Source organism: Erythrolamprus reginae, chromosome 12 (genome assembly GCF_031021105.1).
Source record: "Erythrolamprus reginae isolate rEryReg1 chromosome 12, rEryReg1.hap1, whole genome shotgun sequence".
In the NCBI taxonomy this organism is placed as follows: Eukaryota; Metazoa; Chordata; class Lepidosauria; order Squamata; family Dipsadidae; genus Erythrolamprus; species Erythrolamprus reginae.
Window position 1 is genome coordinate 33,157,461 of NC_091961.1, and position 18,622 is coordinate 33,176,082.

Consider the following 18,622-nt stretch of genomic DNA (forward strand, 5'->3'; position numbering starts at 1 on the left):
GAGTAGAGTAGAGTAGAATAATAGAGTAGAGAAAAGTAGAATAGAATAATAGAGTAGAGTAGAATAATAGAGTACAGAAGAGTAGAGTAGAGTAGAATAATAGAGTAGAGAAAAGTAGAGTAGAATAATAGAGGAGTAGAATAATAGAGTAGAGTAGAATAGAGTAGAATAGAGTGGATTAGAATAGAATAATAGAGTAGAGAAGAGTAGAATAGAATAATAGAATAGAGTAGAATCAAGTAGAATAGAATAGAATATTAGAGTAGAATAGATTAGAATAGAATAGAATAGAATAATAGAGTAGAATAGAATAGAATCAAGTAGAGTAGAATAGAGTAGAATAGTAGAAGAATAGAATAACAGAGTAGAGTAGAATCAAGTAAACAGAACAGAATAGAATAGAATAGAATAGAAGAATAGAGTAGAGTAGAGTAGAATAGAATTCTTTATTGGCCAAGTGTGATTGGACACTTGGAGGAATTTGTCTTAGGTATGTATGCTCGCAGTGTACATAAGGAGAATAAAATAAATTCATCAATGTGTTTTAGTCTCATAAGTCGCTTTTTTTAAAATGTAGTTGCAAGTTTAGACAGTCACTAAATGAACTGTACCCCCAACCTCTCACACCCTGGACACCAACTGTTTCAACTGCTACCCTCAAAACCACACTATAGAGAAGTGCACACCGGAACAACTAGACACAAGGATGTTTTTCACGGCATGCCATCACAATTCCAACAACACTGTCCACCTATTTACTCAGACTTCAATTCTTCTTCGTCTCATCCTTTCTATTATCTATCTCCTCCCACTTATGACTATAACCATGTTGCTTGTATTGTGTATTTATGAATTGTATTGTGGTTAGTGTATAATATTAATGATATTGTACACCTTGTAAATAATACCTTTAAAATAGTAGTCTGTGTTATTGTCTGGAGTGCCTTTCGTCCCCTGTCCAATTATCTTTCCTTTCTTTCACCTATCTTATATATTCTCATCCTTTCATATATCCTCTCCTCTAAGTTCATTTTCACCCTCTTTTATATTATCACATGTCTATTTTTCTTCCTATGTATTTGTGTATTGGACAAATGAATAAATAAATAAAATAAAATATACTCTGGGGTTTGGTATTTCTATCATTGGCTGTTAAACCAGTGTGGACTACTAACACACTCCATGGTTGTAATGTGCTGTGCAACGAGGAACTTTATTGCTTGCCGGGGGTCTTTTCCCCTTCCAAATAGCCTTGCGGACAAAAGAAAGACTCACTTACAATCATCACACGGACCCTGCAAGAAAGCACAGAAGGAGAATTCGGGAACTAAAGGCATCAGTTCGGCAAAAAACCGAAACAAATAAACAAAGGGAGCCGACCCAGATGGGGCCAGGGGGGGAGAGAAAGGGGATGGGGGCAACACACCCACCGTGAGAGTTCCTATGGCACCATAAAAGATGAAAAACATTCATTTCCGCGGCCAGGCCCATGGCTTGCAGGGGTGTGCGATGTGTTTGGGGCACAGCAAAGAGGAGGAGGACTGAGTGGGCGCAAGTTAAGTCCCGTTTTCCCCCCGGTGGCAAAACAAACAAGCACATTAAAAAAAAAAAAACTCTGGACGAATTTCACAGCTGTTGGAACTGCAAAAGTAGTTCAACCTTTTTTAAAAAATAAATAAATAAATAAATTGTGGCAGGCTCCACACATGTAACCTCTGCTTGCGAACCTTTTTTTCCTTGGGTGCTGAAAGAGCGTGCATGGGTGCCCACACCCATAAGTGAGTGCCTGGGGAGGGCGAAAACAGCTCCCCCCATCCCCTGGAGGCTGGAAACGGCCGGTTTCCCAACTTCTGGAGGGCCCAGAAGGCTCGTGTTTCATCCTCCCCAGGCTCCAAAGACTTCCCTGGAGTCAGTGAAGGGTAAAAACGCCTTCCCCATCCCTCCAGAGGTTCTCTGGAAGCCAAAAACGCCCTCCCAGAGCCTCTGCAAGAGCCAAAAATCAGCTGGCCGGCACACACATGGACGTTGGAGCTGAGCTAGGACAACGGCTCGTGTGCCCGCAGATATGGTTCCGTGTGCTACCTGTGGCACCCGTGCCATAGGTTCGCCATCACTGTCCTAGATAATCCCTTGGAGGTGCAACATAGACTCTGGCGTGGTTCCAGCTCCGAGTGCAAAGAGCGGCGATTGGAGACACTAATCCAAAGTCATGACCGGTTTAGTCGGGACGTTTGTGATCCGGATCCCAAATGGCGCCCCACTCAAGACGATGCTCTACTTTACATTCGATTCCGCCATGGATTGCAACATGGCCACGCTACGAGGCCGCCGTGCCTGGCTTTTTCTCTCCCTCCTTGTAGGTTCACAGACGCTCAGACAGCGGGTTCGAAACGCTCAGAGTCTGGTACTGTGGTTGCGGTATCCATTGTTCCTCTTCTCCTCCGTGAAGTTGGAGCAGCTTTCCTGGTTGGGGCATCCCCCTCGTTGGGCGTCATGGTTGGGCTCTCCCGAACAGCAAGGCTGGGCCAGGTGATCCCAGTAGAAGTTCAGCTCCTGGTTTTCCATCTCCTTCAGGTCGTAGATCTCCCGCGCGCTCAGCAACGGCGTCTGCACCTCAAAAGTCCTCTCGAATTTGGCGTAATCTACGTGGAAGGCACCTTTCTCCAGGGTCATGCAGGGCTCGAAGCGATGGCCCCAGAGGATTTCGTTCTCGATGTACGATGTCCTGGCTTGACACGTCATTCCTAAAAAGAAAAGAATGTGAAAAGGCAAGGCACAGCTGGGAGGTATCGGACGAGTTTAATGTTCGCGGTGTAGGAGTCCGAGGGAGGAAGAGTCAAATGTGTTATCAGCCTGGCATCCCTTCGCACCCACAAACTATCTAAATCCAGCCTACCTTTAATTCCATTGATTCCTATTTATTTATTAATTGGATCTCCGAGAACTCGGGGCAGCTTACAACGTATAAAAAGAACAATAAAATACAATATCCAATTAATTAAAACTAAATTAATTAAACTAATTTAATTAAATTAGCCCTACATGGCATCGGACCAGAATACCTATGAGACCGCCTTCTGCCGCACGAATCACACCGACCGAATAGGTCCCACAGAGTTGGCCTTCTCCGGGTCCCGTCAACTAAACAATAACGTCTGGTGGGACCCAGGGGAAGAGCCTTCTCTATGGCGGCCCCGACCCTCTGGAATCAACTGCCCACACCCTCCTTGCCTTTCGTAAACTCCTGAAAATCCACCCATGTCGCCAGGCAAGGGGAAATTGATATACCCCTCGGTTGTTCCGTTTTATGTGTGATTTGTTTGGATTGCATGATTGTTCTTAACAAGGGTTTTAAATATTGTTGTTAATATTGGATTTGTATATTGTATTGTTTGTTGTGAGCTGCTCCGAGTCTTCAGAGATGGGCAGCAAACAAATCTAGTAAATTATTATTATTATTATCATTATTATCATTATTATCATTATTATCATTATTATTATTATTTCCAATTAAATAAAGCTAAATAAACTACTCTAAAATTGTTAACTATATTAAAAATCAATCATGTCGCCCCAAGGAGGATGGGGGCAGTGTGAATCTCCGGGGTGGAGCTGATTCCAGAGGGCTGGGCCCCCCACCAAGAAGGCTCTTCCCCCAGGCCCTGCCAAGCGACATTGTCTGGCCGACGGTACCTGGAGAAGGCCGACTCTGTGGGACCTACCTGGCCGCCGGGATACATGACGCGCTCACCTGTGGCTTCCACAATGCCTTCCAGGATAATGATGATCTCGAACTGTTCCCTCTTCAGCGCCTCCGCCGACATCTCCCAGAAAGGGCTGACCTCGTTGATGATGTGGCAGATGATCTGCGGCTCCACCAGGAACAGGCGGTCCTCCCCCGTGCCGTAGCCCAAGTTCAGTTCGGATTGGTCAAGCGGGATGAACTCTCCTTCCTTGGTCTGCCTGGATTTGATGAGTTTGGCTCTGATTTTTGCGTCCACCATGTGGCTGTCGCGAAGGTCTCCGATGCGGAACATGAGACAAAGCTTCTCGTCCCGGCTGGAGACGACGCACTTCTTGCTGAAGATCAAGGTCTGGGCGCGCTTCTTGGGCCGGGAGATCTTGACAAACATGCACCCCACCATGAGGGCGTCGATCATGGAGCCGATGATGGACTGGGCCATCAGCAAGAGGACCCCCTCGGAGCAGTTGGCGGTCACGATGCGGGAACCGTAGCCGATGGTCCGCTGGCTTTCCACCGAGAAGAGCAAGGCGGAGATGAAGTTGTCGATGTTCTCGATGCAGGACTTCCACTCCAGGTCCCCGATGTGGTTGATGTCGTCTCGTATCCAGGCATCCAGGTAATACATGATGCCGAAGACCACCCAGGTGGTGATGTAGCACATGCTGAAGATGAAGAGGAACCAGCGGTACTTGAGGTCCACGATGGTGGTGAAAATGTCTGAGAGGAACCGCTTCTTCTCCTGAATGTTGCCCAGGTTGACTTTACACTTCCCGACCTTGGTTACGTAGCGCTGCCTCTGGTGCTTATTCCGGCCCGCGAACTGCCGGTCATCTTCGATGAGTTTGCACAGCTTGCTCGGCCCTTTCTCCGAGCTGGGCATGGAGATGACGCTGCGCGTGAGGGTTTTGCTCCGGGAGGAGTGGATGATGTTGGGCACACTGAACGCATGCTGCGGGTAGAGTTGAGCATTGAACTCCCGCAGGAGAGAAGGGGGCAGCGGGTCGGTCCTGGAGTGCCAGAAATATTTGGGCAGCTTGTCGGTGCCGTTGGAGAAAGGAGGCTGGGGTTTGGGAGGCCCCACGGCGCTGAAGCTGGCCTGCTCCACCAAGCTGAGTCTTTTTTGCAAAAGGACCGACCTGACATTGGGGACATGCGAACTGCAAAGGACAGGGTGGCAGTTGCAAGACACAGCGCTTCGGTTCGCGCTCATGGTGGTGGCGGGAAGCTGGCTCTTGTCTAAAGGGGTCATCGTTTCAGGCTGGGGTGGAAAAAAACCACAAAAGTTATGACCACAACTGCCGCACGAATCCCAGCGATCAGTTAGGTCCCACAGAGTTGGCCTTCTCCGGGTCCCGTCAACTAAACAATGTCATTTGGCGGGACCCAGGGGAAGAGCCTTCTCTGTGGCGGCCCCGACCCTTTGGAACCAACTCCCCCCAGATATCAGAGTTGCCCCCACCCTCCTTGCCTTTCGTAAACTCCTTAAAACCCACCTCTGTCGTCAGGCATGGGGGAATTGAGACTTTCCCTCCCCCTAGGCTTATAAAATTTATGCATGGTATGTTAGTATGTATGATTGGTTTTTAAATTGGGGTTTTAAATTAACTTAAACTTAAATATTAGATTTGTTTACATTGTATTATTATTGCTGTGAGCTGCCCCGAGTCTGCGGAGAGGGGCGGCATACAAATCTGATTGATAAATAAATAAATAAATAAATAAATAAATAAATAAATAAATAAATAAATAAATAAACAAACAAACAAATAAATAAATAAATAAATAAATAAATAAATAAATAAATAAATAAATAAATAAACAAACAAACAAACAAACAAACAAACAAACAAATAAAAATAAAATAAAATAAAATAAAATAAAATAAAATAAAATAAAATAAAATAAAATAAAATAAAGTTTGCTGTCACTAAGCAAGACATCGGTGGAACTTTCCCCTGTTTTATGACCTTTCTTGTAAATCCCATGAAACAGTGAAACAATCCTAAGTGTGGAAAATGGTCATACGTTACTTTTTCTAGTGCCACTGTAACTTAGAAACATAGAAGATTGACCGGAAAGTTCTGGGACTTGGAAGTCCACAAGTCTTAAAGTCACCATGATTTAAGATTTTTCGATCTAGGTTAAAGGCATCTAGAGGGACCTAGCAACCTAATTGAGGGCACCTACCTTGGGAGGAGAGAGCCCATGGCCTCCTGTTTCGGTGGGAGGCCGTGGCAGATAAGCCAACATGTACTTTGCGGTGGGGGGCTTAGCCGAAGGGATGGAATTCCTGCGGACCCCGGAGTCGTCATTCTTTGGCGGCTCATCTCCGATATCGTTGTAAATGTAGGGGTTGTTGTCAAGTTGCAATTCTATGTTGCTCCTACAATTAGGAAGCACCATGGCTACTTCAGACCGAAAGCTGGTCTAATCCCAAACATCGTGTTTCCTCCAAGGAGCAAGCCTGTTGGAGAAGACCAGAAAAGGACGTTGAGACTCTAGAAAGAGTGCGGAGAAGAGCAACAAAGAGGATTAGGGGACTGGAGGCTAAAACACACGAAGAACGGTTGCAGGAACTGGGTATGTCTATTTTAATGAGAAGAAGGACCAGGCGAGACATCATAGCAATCTTCCAATATCTCAGGGGTTGCCACAAAGAAGGAGTCAAACTATATTCTCCAAAGCACCTGAGGGTAGAACAAGAAGCAATGGGTGGAAACTAAACAAGAAGCAACTTAGAACTAAAGAGAAATTTCCTGACAGTTAGAACAATTAACCAGTGGAACAACTTGCCTCTAGAAGTTGTCAATACTCCAACACTGGAAGTTTTTAAGTAGATGTTGGATAGCCATCTGTCTAAAGTAGTGTAGGGTTTCCTGCCTAAGCAGGGGGTTGGACTAGAAGACCTCCAAGGTCCCTTCCAACTCCGTTGTTGTTGTTGTTGTTGTTGTTACTACTACTATTACTACTACCACTGTACTACTACCACTAGTAGTAGTAGTACTATTAAAGAATAAGCAATGAATTGGGTAGCAAGGAAGAGAAAATGGTCCATTTTGAAAGTAGGAGAGTCAAATTCATTCTCTTTTTCAGGTACCATCAAGCTGTCTTGATTCTCTCCGATTATGTTATATTCTAATATAATATAACATATCATAATATAATAAATAATTATGGTATATGATTTGATTGTGCTAACTTTTGTGTTATGTACTGTTGATTTACTTTGTGTTCTTTTCTTTTCTCTTATTATTTTAAAACTCAATAAAGATTTTTTTTTTTAAACAATAAATAAAATCTGGCTGTTTGGTCACACTGGCCAAGCACGTGGGAAGATGGACTTTATATAACATCCCTTTGCATTTTGTTGAGCTGTGTCCTCTGGTTTGTCCAGCCGCCCATCTCAAAGCAGTGACAGTGAGTGACAGTGAAGAGCAGATGGCAAAACCAATTTCAGGCCGGAAGAGCAAGTCACAGATGGCGAAAGCAAGAGATTCCCGGCCGGCTTCCTCTGGATTTAGAGCCCGCTGGGCACATGCCAGGTGAAGAGGACCTGGGCCAGGATCTCTCTTCCGGGGGGGGGGGGGGGGGGGGGGTTGGATTCACTCAGTGGCCAGGCAGACCCACAAATGTTCCCTTCTCTCTTTTTTTTTGCACCCTTGGGGCGAGAGCTGTCTTGGTTTTAACCCCTGGGTGCTGATCAGCCATCACAGACTGGATCTTACTGTGGATTTTATTATTTTTATCTTGCAATTTTTAGTTGTATATTTGCTGACTGTTTTGTTTGTTTGGGTTTCTGCCCTGTCTATCTTATCTATCTTATCTATCTATCTATCTATCTATCTATCTATCTATCTATCTATCTATCTATCTATCTATCTTATCTATCTATCTATCTATCTATCTTATCTGTCTATCTTATCTATCTATCTATCTATCTTATCTATCTATCTATCTTATCTATCTATCTATCTTATCTATCTTATCTATCTATCTATCTATCTTATCTATCTTATCTATCTATCTTATCTATCTATCTTATCTATCTATCTTATCTATCTATCTATCTATCTATCTTATCTATCTATCTTATCTATCTATCTATCTTATCTAATCTATCTATCTATCTATCTATCTATCTTATCTATCTATCTTATCTATCTATCTCTCTATATTATCTATCTTATCTATCTATCTATCTTATCTATCTATCTTATATATCTATCTATCTATCTTATCTATCTATCTATCTATCTATCTATCTATCTATCTATCTATCTATCTATCTATCTGTAAACCGCTTAGAGAGGGCTGTAAAAGCACTGTGAAGCGGTATATAAGTCTAAATGCTATTGCTATCTCCCTTCTTGGTGCTTCTGCCCTGGCGTGGCCACAGGTGAGCTCGAGTCATGCCAAGCAAGAGAAGAGGTTGATGACTCGATTTAGACACATACTGTGTCTAAATTGAATCAATATAAAATCATGCATGGGATAGAAAAGGTGGATAGAGAAAAATTCTTTTCTCTATCGCATAATACTAGGACCAGGGGCCCCTCCCTAAAGCTCATAGGTAAGAAAGTGAGGACAGATAAAGGGAAATATTTCTTCTCCCAGGGGTCCTTGGTTTATAGAATTCACTTCCAGAAGAGGTTGTGGCAGCTGTCAGCCTTGATAGCTTCAAGACAGGATTAGACAGATTCATGGATGCCACGTGTATCATAGGTGGTTATTGAAACGGATGTCCAAGTGCCGCCTCTATGTTGGTTGAGGCAGGCAGGGTTCCCTTGAGTACCATTTGTTGGGGGTCAAGGGAAAGGGAGGGTCTTGCCTTCTCTTTCTGCTCAAGATCCCCATGGGCAATTGGAGGGCCACTGTGGGACACAGAATGCTGGACTCGATGGGCTTCGGCCAGATTCAGCAGGGCTCTTCTTAGGTTCTTATGTTGGGACAGCAACTGTCAGAACGTCCACACAAGAGAATTCTAGGAAGCATCGCACCAACAGAGTCCAGATCGGGCAGAACGGACCCAAACCATCCCGAAGTGAGCTCTGCATTTCGCACCAGCGGAAGTTTTAAGAGGTTCCTCAAGGACAACATGGACGAAGGTGGAGGACAATGGCAGAGAATGGCCATTTTGGGCTGAGGAGGAGGAGGAGGAGGCCACTGAAGAAGCCGAGTCAAAGCTCGTTTTCCCGAGGGAGCCCTAACCAACGAGCCTCTGCCTTTCGCCAGAAAGCGACTTAACCAAAATAGCAAAATAAATGGGAGAGAAGTGGAGATTCTCAACCTCTTTCCTGATTAAAGCAACTGAAGGATCCACTGCTACAAATACAAAGACTCACCAGGGGAAGAAGGACTCAAAGTCCTTTGGAAGAAGGACTCGGAGGTCTCTTTAGCCCCAACTGTTTCTAAATGGAAAGGAATCAGGAAGCAAGTTCAGAGATATCAATTGATAAGCTGAAGAACGGACGCTTCCGTCCATAATCTCTACTCTAGACATGGCTGGTGTTCAAAGGTGCACCTACCTCATAGTTGCTTCAGGATGTGATCTGAAGGCCAGATAGAGCTCCAAAGTTATGGGGAGGCCTCTCGGTCTGCAGAAATCTGTCCAGCTGGTCTTTCTCGGAGACCCCTGAGCCCCCCAGCTGGGCTCAAGAGCAGAGTTCCAACTCAAGCCGCATCCTCCCTCTCCCAAAAAGGTTTCCATCCATTCTGGAAGGAAAAGTCATCTCTCTTATTCGGAGCCTTCAAACGTTCGCAGAAGTGAGGAAGAGAACCAGAAAACCGCCTTGCAATTCAGCCTTGCAAGGAGAAGGTCGTCAGTTAATCTGCTTCAATGACAGGCAGAATTATCTCAAGATGATTTAATCAGAGGGACGGGGGTGAGGAGGAGGAGGAGGAGGAATAACGCTGAGTGGGAGACTCGACTGCCCACAGGGTTAATCTCCCAACACTTCCCTCCTGGCAAGAAACGTCCAGGGGAGAAGAACTCACTTCTACACACTTTGAGAAGTCAAAATAAATAAGTAAAATAAATAGTAGCAGTAATAAAAAATATACACGGCTCAAAAGAATAAAGGGGACACTCAAAGAACCCATCCTAGATCTGAATGAGTGGAATATTCTCATTTGTTCTGTACAAAGTTGAATGTGCTGACCACATGGGAAATTGATTGTCAATCTGTGTCGGTTCCTAAGTGGACAGTTTGATTTCACAGAAGTTTGATTTACTTAGAGTTATATTGTGTTGTTGAAGTGTTCCCTTTATTTTTTTTTTAGCAGTGTATATACAACGAAAGCTGGAGAGGAAAACTGGATTTCAGCCTGGGTTTCACCACCGCCACCTGGAAAATTCCTAAAAAACTCCTGTAGGGAGATTAAAAGTCTAATTTTACACCTACACCTACCCATAAAGGCATTTAAGGAGACGCACACCCAGGCAAGGCTGGGAAGAAGAAAAACCAGTTAACCGAAACGCTTTGAGCCTAATCCCCGAGAAGGAGTTCTTAGGGAGAAGGTTTGAATGACAAAACCACAAAGTGGTGAAAACTTGCGTGAAAGAAGCCCGTGCAACTCCCCGTGACTTGGTTTCTCATCCAGGACCGTTTCACAATTTCTTGGAGGCTCTCAGTGAAATGGGTTGTAAAGTCAATGTGGCCAGATCTCAAGATAGCATCCAGGTATGACCACGGTTGCAATTTGCAAAAGCCTTTGTTGTTTTCGCTCGGCCAATTATTAGAAACATAGAAGACTGACGGCAGAAAAAGACCTCATGGTCCCTCTAGTCTGCCCTTATACTATTTTCTGTATTTTATCTTAGGATGGATCTATGTTTATCCCAGGAAGGTTTAAATTCAATTACTGTGGATTTATCTACCACGTCTGCTGGAAGTTTGTTCCAAGGATCTACTACTCTTTCAGTAAAATAATATTTCCTCATGTTGCTTTTCATCTTTCCCCCAACTAACTTCAGATTGTGTCCCCTTGTTCTTGTGTTCACTTTCCTATTAAAAACACTTCCCTCTTGGACCTTATTTAACCCTTTAATATATTTAAATGTTTCGATCATGTCCCCCCTTTTCCTTCTGTCCTCCAGACTCTATAGATGGAGTTCATGAAGTCTTTCCTGATACGTATTCCTGATAAACTCTTTAAAACAAGTCAAACTCTTTAAAACAAGTCAAACTTTTTAAAAGAAGCCAAAGCCCACTGCAACAACATCGCCATAAAGGCTTCAAGAGTTGTTAACCTAATCCTACGTAACTTCTGCTCCGGTAATCTCACACTACTAACCAGAGCGTACAAAACATTCGCCAGACCAATCCTTGAATACACTCATCTGTCTGGAACCCACACTGCATTTCCTGACTGCCGAGGGCCTAGTTAATTTATCACCAACTTCTGCACTGGCCTAACACCTTGCTGGTGTGACTTGGTCCATTTTTTTTGCAACGAAACACGTCCATAAAATATGCAGAACGGTCTGGATGAGGCCGAGGGCCAAGCTTGGATGCGCTATTAATGCCTGATTGAAGGAACCTGCACAAGATGAAATGCAGAGTCTGCTCAACCCCCTTGGAGGTTGGAGGTCTTGCAAGACCCCTGGAGATCCTCTGCCCCTCTCCTGACCTAAGCCACAGCTTGAGCCCCGGCCTTCCTCTTTAAAACAGGGGCCGACCTGTTGCAGGCGCAGCTGTACAATCCCTCCTGAAGGGATCTCCCAGCTTTTGTGGGGGGATTTCCTTCTGCAGGACTGCTGACCGCCCTCTTTTCCCACCTCAAGGCAAGAGGTCTGCTTTCCTGGCTGCTACCAAACCAAATCCCAGCTGCTAAAATAAACACCAGCCTGAGCTTCAAATTGCAAGGAACACAGATGTTTGCTGCTACGGGGGAGCCTCATTCAAGGGATATCACAATGGAATAGAGTAGAGTAGAATAGAGTAGAACAGAACAGCATAAAGTAGAGTAGAATAGCATAGAGTAGAGTAGAATAGCGTAAAGTAGAGTAGAGTAGAATAGCATAGAGTAGAGTAGAATAGCGTAGAGTAGAATAGAGTAGAGTAGAATAGAACAGCATAAAGTAGAGTAGAGTAGAACAGCGTAAAGTAGAGTAGAATAGAATAGCATAGAGTAGACTAGAATAGCATAGAGTAGAATAGAACAGCATAAAGTAGAGTAGAGTAGACTAGCGTAGAGTAGAGTAGAATAGCGTAGAGTAGAATAGAATAGCAGAGTAGAGTAGAATAGCGTAGAGTAGAATGGAATAGCATAGAGTAGAGTAGAATAGAGTAGAGTAGAATAGAACAGCATAAAGTAGAGTAGAACAGCGTAAAGTAGAGTAGAATAGAATAGCATAGAGTAGAATAGAACAGCATAAAGTAGAGTAGAGTAGAATAGCGTAAAGTAGAGTAGAATAGAATAGCATAGAGTAGACTAGAATAGCGTAGAGTAGAATAGAACAGCATAGAGTAGAATAGCGTAGAGTAGAGTAGAATAGAATAGCGTAGAGTAGAGGTAGAGTAGAATAGAATAGAATAGAATAGAATATTATTGGCCAAGTGTTATTGGACACACAAGGAATTGGTCTTTGGTGCAGATGCTCTCAGTGTGCATAAAAGAAAAAGAGACATTTGTCAAGAATCATGTGGTACAACACTTAATGATTGTCTTACCGGTTAAACAAGCCATCAGGAAACAATCAATATTAATATAAATCATAAGGACAGAAGCAACGAACTACAATCATACAGTCCTAAGTGGGAGGAGATAGGTGATAGGAATGATTTTTTGGGGTGGGCGGAAAAGTATAGTGTCTGAGCGGCAGTCCCTTCGGGACTGGGCGACACAGAAATAATAATAAAATTTCCCTCTCGGCTTCTGGGCAGGTTTGGAAAACTCTGAGTTGATGATGATTTTTAAGTGAGCGATTGTTCACTGCTCAGCTTAGAGGGAACTATGGTAATAGTAGTGCAGACTTAGTAAATAGTTTGACAGTGTCGAGGGAATTCTTTGTTTAGCAGAGTGAGGGCGTTCGGGAAAAATCTGTCCTTGTGTCCAGTTGTCTCGGTGTGCAGGGCTCTGTAGTGACATTTTGAGGGTCGGAGTTGAAGCCTCTTTGCATCTGGGTGGGTGGGTGGGGTGGGTGGGGGTGAGAATGCGGAAGAGGTTATGAAGTCACAGCCAAGGCTCTCTTCTAAACCCAGATGCCAAAGAGGAGAAGCCACCAAGCTGCAGTCAAACCTTCTTGGGGAAGCTCAAAATAGCCCAGGTTAACCCGCTGGTTATATATAGTTGTTGAGCCCCTGTTGTAAACGATTAAAGGTTTATTAATAGACACAGGGAATCTTAATTACTTTGACGGTGCTCTCAGGGACCGAGTGGCAAGCGTTGTTTGCTGCAACCTTCCTTCCTTCCTTCCTTCCTTCCTTCCTTCCTTCCTTCCTTCCTTCCTTCCTTCCTTCCTTTCCTTCCTTCCTTCCCTTCCTTATTTATTTATTTATTTATTGGATTTGTATGTCGCCCCTCTCCGCAGACTCGGGGCGGCTAACAACAGAGTAAAAACAGCATGTAAATCCAATACAAAACAGCTAAAAAACCCTTAATTCTAAAACCAACATACATACAAACAATCATACAATGCATAAATTGTAAAGGCTTAGTGGGAAAGAATATCTCAATTCCCCCATGCCTGACGGCAGAGGTGGGTTTTTAGGAGCTTGCGAAAGGCGAGGAGGGTGGGGGCAATTCTAATCTCCGGGGGGGGGGAGTTGGTTCCAGAGGGTCAGGGCCACCACAGAGAAGGCTCTTCCCCTGGGCCCCGCCAAACGACATTGTTTTGTTGACGGGACCCGGAGAAGGCCCACTCTGTGGGACCTAACCGGTCGCTGGGATTCGTGCGGCAGAAGGCGGTCTCGTAGATACCCTGGTCCGGTGCCATGAAGGGCTTCATAGGTGATGACCAACACTTTGAATTGTGACCGGAAATTGATCGGCAACCAATGCAGACTGCGGAGTGTTGGTGTAACATGGGCATATTTGGGGAAGCCCATGATTGCTCTCGCAGCTGCATTCTGCACAATCTGAAGTTTCCGAACACTTTTCAAAGGTAGCCCCATGTAGAGAGCATTACAGTAGTCGAGCCTCAAGGTGATGAGGGCATGAGTGACTGTGAGCGGTGACTCCCGGTCCAAACCTTAAACTTCGTTCTCCTAAAGGTGCTTTTGTTGGGGTTTCTAGTTTATTTCTTTGAAGACGTTTTGCTTCTCAACCATTCGGCTCTTCTTCCAGAGCTGTCCCAAAGGTGCTTTCTATTTCTTTAAAAAATAAATTTTATTAAGTTTCAAATATTTTCTTTAACGTAACTCTTAGGATAGCTCCTTGGGTGATTCTACATTGTTCTATGGTGACAAACCTCCTTTTTTGTTTAAAACATTAACGTTTTACACTTAAACCTTATTTCATTTATCGTTATTGCAAACACATTCATATTTACACAGTATAATACGTTTTTAAAAAATTAGCTATTGTTTTTTTTTCCTCGTTTCCATCCACTGATACCATTGTTCCCAAATCTTGTAATAATCCGAATCCTTTTGGCCCCGTAATTCTGTTGTAAGTCTATCCATTTCTGTTGTAAGTCTGTCGTAATTCTGTTGTAAGTCTATCCATTTCTGTTGTAAGTCTATCCATAAATTTGGTTAATTATTTTGCATTCTGCAGGTGTTTTCCAAAACTGTGCAAAAACTATTTACCATTTTCTTAAAAAATATTTTTATAATCTTGTCATCTGGGTTAACTCATTTCTTTACCCCTCCCACCCTTGCAAATTTGTGTTTATTTCAATCCAAATTCTCATTATATTCATTTTCTACCCAATTATAAAATTTCATCCAAACCTTATAATATTCAGAATCCTGTCTATCTGAGTTTCATTTTCATTCTATTCATTTCTGAGCAATCTAATTTTTTTTTTCAGATGGGATCGTAGATCCTTTCCATTTCTGTGCAAAAACCATTTTTGCTGCTGTTATTACATGTACAATTAAATATATATCTTCTTCAACAAACCTGTCTGAAGGAATACGTAACAAGAACATCTCAGGTTTCAATTCTATTTTTTGGTCTTAATATTTTTAAAATCCATATCTGGAGTCTAGTCCAAAATATTTTTGCTTTCTCGCCATGTCCACCACAATGTGATCCAGGTATTTGTTGACATTGCGAACGTTTTATATTCTTATCCTTAAACATTTTAGCTATTCTCTCTAGTGACATGTGCCATCTATAAATCATTTTATATAGGTTTTCTTTATGAGCTGTTGACATAGTCGATTTATAGTTCTTTTCCCAAAGTTGTTTCCATTGATCAAGCTCTATCGTGTAGCCAAAAATTTGTGCCCATTTAACCATAGTATCTTTCGGTTTTTCTTGGAGTAGATTCAGAGGAGTCAATGGGAGTCGAGTGTTAATTCAATTCTACTTGATTTATATATGGTTCTTCTCAGGGTAGGATTCAAGCTGTCTGCTCTGTTTATCCCTCAAGATCTAGTGCTACTAAACCAGGCTGGGTTTTCTGATTTGCACAAGTCACCCTTTGCCCTGTAAGGTTGCATCATTCGCTTCTTCTGCCACTCCTGAAGTTTGCACCTGAGTTTTGGGACAAACAGGTTGAGTTGACCTGAAATGTATTTTAAATTTTTATTTTATTTTTTTTGCATTGTCACAGTACCTCCACAAAGATGTCAGCCCCTCCCTTTGGTTGCGGGAATTTTTATAGCCTTCTGGTTTCTGCCCTGGTGTTTGAGCTGCCTCCAGCTCAGGTGAGCCCATGAGATGTGCTGGCCTCACCTGCCCAGGTCAACGTTGCATTTCACAGCCTGGGATCTGACTGAGACTCCAAACTCTTGAAATAACATTGTTGTGAGTCCGGCTCAGATTTTGAGGATCAAGAGACGGATGAGTACTGGCATCGCAGGCCAGCGTTCTGGCCCTCGGGGTTCGAGAGTGAGAGTGAAGGAGAATTAAGGACTGAGGAACCACCAGAGACTGTAGCACCCCCCAGTTATGGGATTGAGTGAGTCAGAGGATGATGGGGAATCAGAGGAGGCAGATCCCCTATTAGATGTAAGGGTCAGGAGGACATGGGCTAGGCAGGGATTCTTGGCATTATAGGACACGCCTTGTCAGTATATAAGGGGCCTTCCGAGGGAAAGTGGGCATGGTAAACAACGTTTGTCATCATGGCGGTTGGTGAATCAACACTGAGAGTCCCTTCTGCTTTCACAGACTTCTTAACCAAACCCGAGTTCCAATTTTGCTCCGTATTGCCATCTTTCTTACCACAGTTGTTAAGCGAATCACTGCCCTTGTTGAATTAGTAACACGGTAGTTAAATGAATCTGGCTTCTTCACATTGGCTTCACTTCTCAACATTTCATAAAAGATGGGGGCTTTACAACTGTCTGAATTTTGATCCCTGGAGCATGGTCATAAGTGTGGAAAATGGTGACAGGTTGCTTTTTCAGTGCCGTTGCAACTTCGAACGGTTACTAAATGAATTGTTGTATGTTGAGGACTATCTCTCCATCCTTTGGGCCTATCACTGTTCTGAAAACTTTCTCCCCATTTGAGAAACAATTGTAAGGAAAACGCATCTCTGCCCTTCTACATTTTTGGTGGGTGGAGGAAGAAATACGTGGGATTTAGTCTTGACCACTTCAAAAGTTTAACAACGAGGTGTAAACAGGTTTGGTTAAGAGGAAGCAGCTAATGAAGGTATGTTTGTTCTCCTGCAGAAGGGATCCTAATTGTTAGAGGTATATAATTACCTCTGTTGAATATGGAAAGACCCGGCCAGGCACACCCAGAGAGTGAGAGAGCAACAGGGACTAGCTCCTTGCTCAAAAGCTCAAATAAGCACTCGGCTTACATTATAAATTGGACCGGAGAGCCTTTTCCCTCAACACAGGCAGGCACAAACCTCACAGGTGCTCACTCTTCCTTCCAGAGAGACATTCAAGATAATTTATTGACTGTTATTGGCAGCACCACCATCGATCCGGAAAACATCTATAAAAAGAGCATCTCGGACAGCTGGACGGTGCCAGAAAATCCTGGAATTTCTCCCGGAATCGTTTTCCAAGAGAGATCAGCTGTGGATGCTGCAGGTTTTATTTTGGGCCTAAAAGAAGAGAAGATAACGGTGGTTGGTTTGTCCAGAAAAACTCATTGGAATTCTTTCATTTTTTTTCAAAACTTTCGAGGTGAGGTTTTCTTTTTCTACTTATTTATAATTGATGCTAGTCCTCAACAGCCAGAGATCAAGTGCCAATATCAAACTCTTGGGAGAGGCAAACCACCCGCACCTTATTTGCTATCAGAAGAAAGATGAGTAGAAAAGAGACAGCAATCCTTCTACAGGTAGACGTTGTTTGTGCATCAGCTTATGGAAGATGACCAACTGGCGTGACGTCCACTCGGCTTTTGCAAGACCAACAGCTTACATTCCTTTTATCAACCAGCTTTTGGAAGCGCGTGTTTATTAACGCTTACGAACCCAGGGCACAGCTGGAAACCAATGAAACTCATTATTTCTTGCACCATATCCAGGAAGTGAGATGCAGGATTTGAGCCCTTGGGTATCGTCCACGGGTGGCTTTGTTTGGGTGCCTTGCTGAATGCAACTTGTCTTGGGTTGGAAGGGGGTCGTGGGATGGGTTCATGGAGTTTAGCCAACGGTGAGGATTCTGCGCTTTCTGGATTTGGAAGGGATTTTTTTTTTAAACCAGGAAGCAGAGTTATTATTGTTTTTTTTAAGGGAGAAATAAGGCCAAGCGGGTATGAAAAAAGACTCGTGGCCACACCCAAGAATTAACGCTATCAGAATCAGTTTCTCCACCTATACGGCTCTTAAGAAAGAAAGGAATTGGCACCACTTCAGATCTATTCTGTCCCTGCAGCCAATTGTAGCTGGTTCCTCGCAGCATAAAATGCCGCAGGAACGTTTCCATCCAAGCTTGGGACAAAAAGGCTGAAAGGGCAGCTGCAGAGGAGGTCATCCGACGGCCCAGGTATGCGCTGGCACCAGAGCACCGCCATTCAGCTGAGTGGCCTGATCGCCTCCCTCTTCGGTTGGGTCTTGTCTTGCGCTACGAATTACCTGCCTCTCTGGAAGAGCCTCAACTTGGAATTAAACGACTTCGAGAACTGGAACATGGGACTTTGGCAGACCTGCGTTACCCAAATGGTCCTGCAGTGCGAAAACTACGCTTCTCTCCTGGCCCTGCCCTTGGAGATCAAAATGTCCAGGGTTCTGATGGTGACGTCCAACGGACTGGGCTTCCTGGCCTTCTCCTTGGCTCTCTTGGGGTCAAACTGCCTGAAGATAAGTGACCCGAGGCAGAAGAGACACTTTGGGATCGCGGGAGGCGCCCTCTTCTGCATTTCTGGGCTGACCACTCTTGTCCCCATCTCCTGGGTTGCCTACAACACGGTGCAGGAGTTTTGGGATCAAACCAAGCCAGACGTTGTGCCGAGGTGGGAATTTGGCGACGCTCTCTTCCTGGGCTGGTTTGCTGCCTTTTCCCTCCTGTTGGGGGGCTGCCTTGTAATCGGTGCTGCCTGCTTCACGAAGACCCCCAGGGCACCTCAGAGGCTGGCGATCCACCACAAAGCGGAGGTAGCCACACTGCCCACCCAGCATCCGCCTCCTTCCCTTAAAAATGCAGACCTTGTCATCTGACGCTTCTTCCTGGGCACCTGGACCTCACCTGCAATGGGACGATGGACGGATTGACGTGAGGAACGTTTAAGAGTTGTGGCTGAGATGGCTTGGGAAATCGCACTGACAAGGGGGGGACAACCCAGCATCCTCTTGTG

The 18,622-nt window shown here is 44.1% G+C and overlaps 2 protein-coding genes across 2 annotated transcripts; one reads left to right on the forward strand and one right to left on the reverse strand.

Moving 5' to 3' along the window:
- Positions 1–2,356: 2,356 nt before the first annotated feature.
- On the reverse strand, positions 2,357–6,196 carry LOC139175073 (G protein-activated inward rectifier potassium channel 4-like). Its single transcript, XM_070765920.1, has 3 exons — positions 5,933–6,196; positions 3,752–5,003; positions 2,357–2,744 (listed from the first exon to the last, which is right to left on the reverse strand). Exons 1-3 carry the CDS (start codon positions 6,146–6,148, stop codon positions 2,395–2,397), a joined length of 1,818 nt encoding a protein of 605 aa, XP_070622021.1. The 5' UTR covers positions 6,149–6,196; the 3' UTR covers positions 2,357–2,394.
- An 11,620-nt stretch (positions 6,197–17,816) lies between these two features.
- Positions 17,817–18,485, forward strand: CLDN25 (claudin 25). The gene has a single exon (XM_070765306.1). It carries the CDS (start codon positions 17,817–17,819, stop codon positions 18,483–18,485), a length of 669 nt encoding a protein of 222 aa, XP_070621407.1.
- The last annotated feature ends 137 nt before the right edge of the window (positions 18,486–18,622 follow it).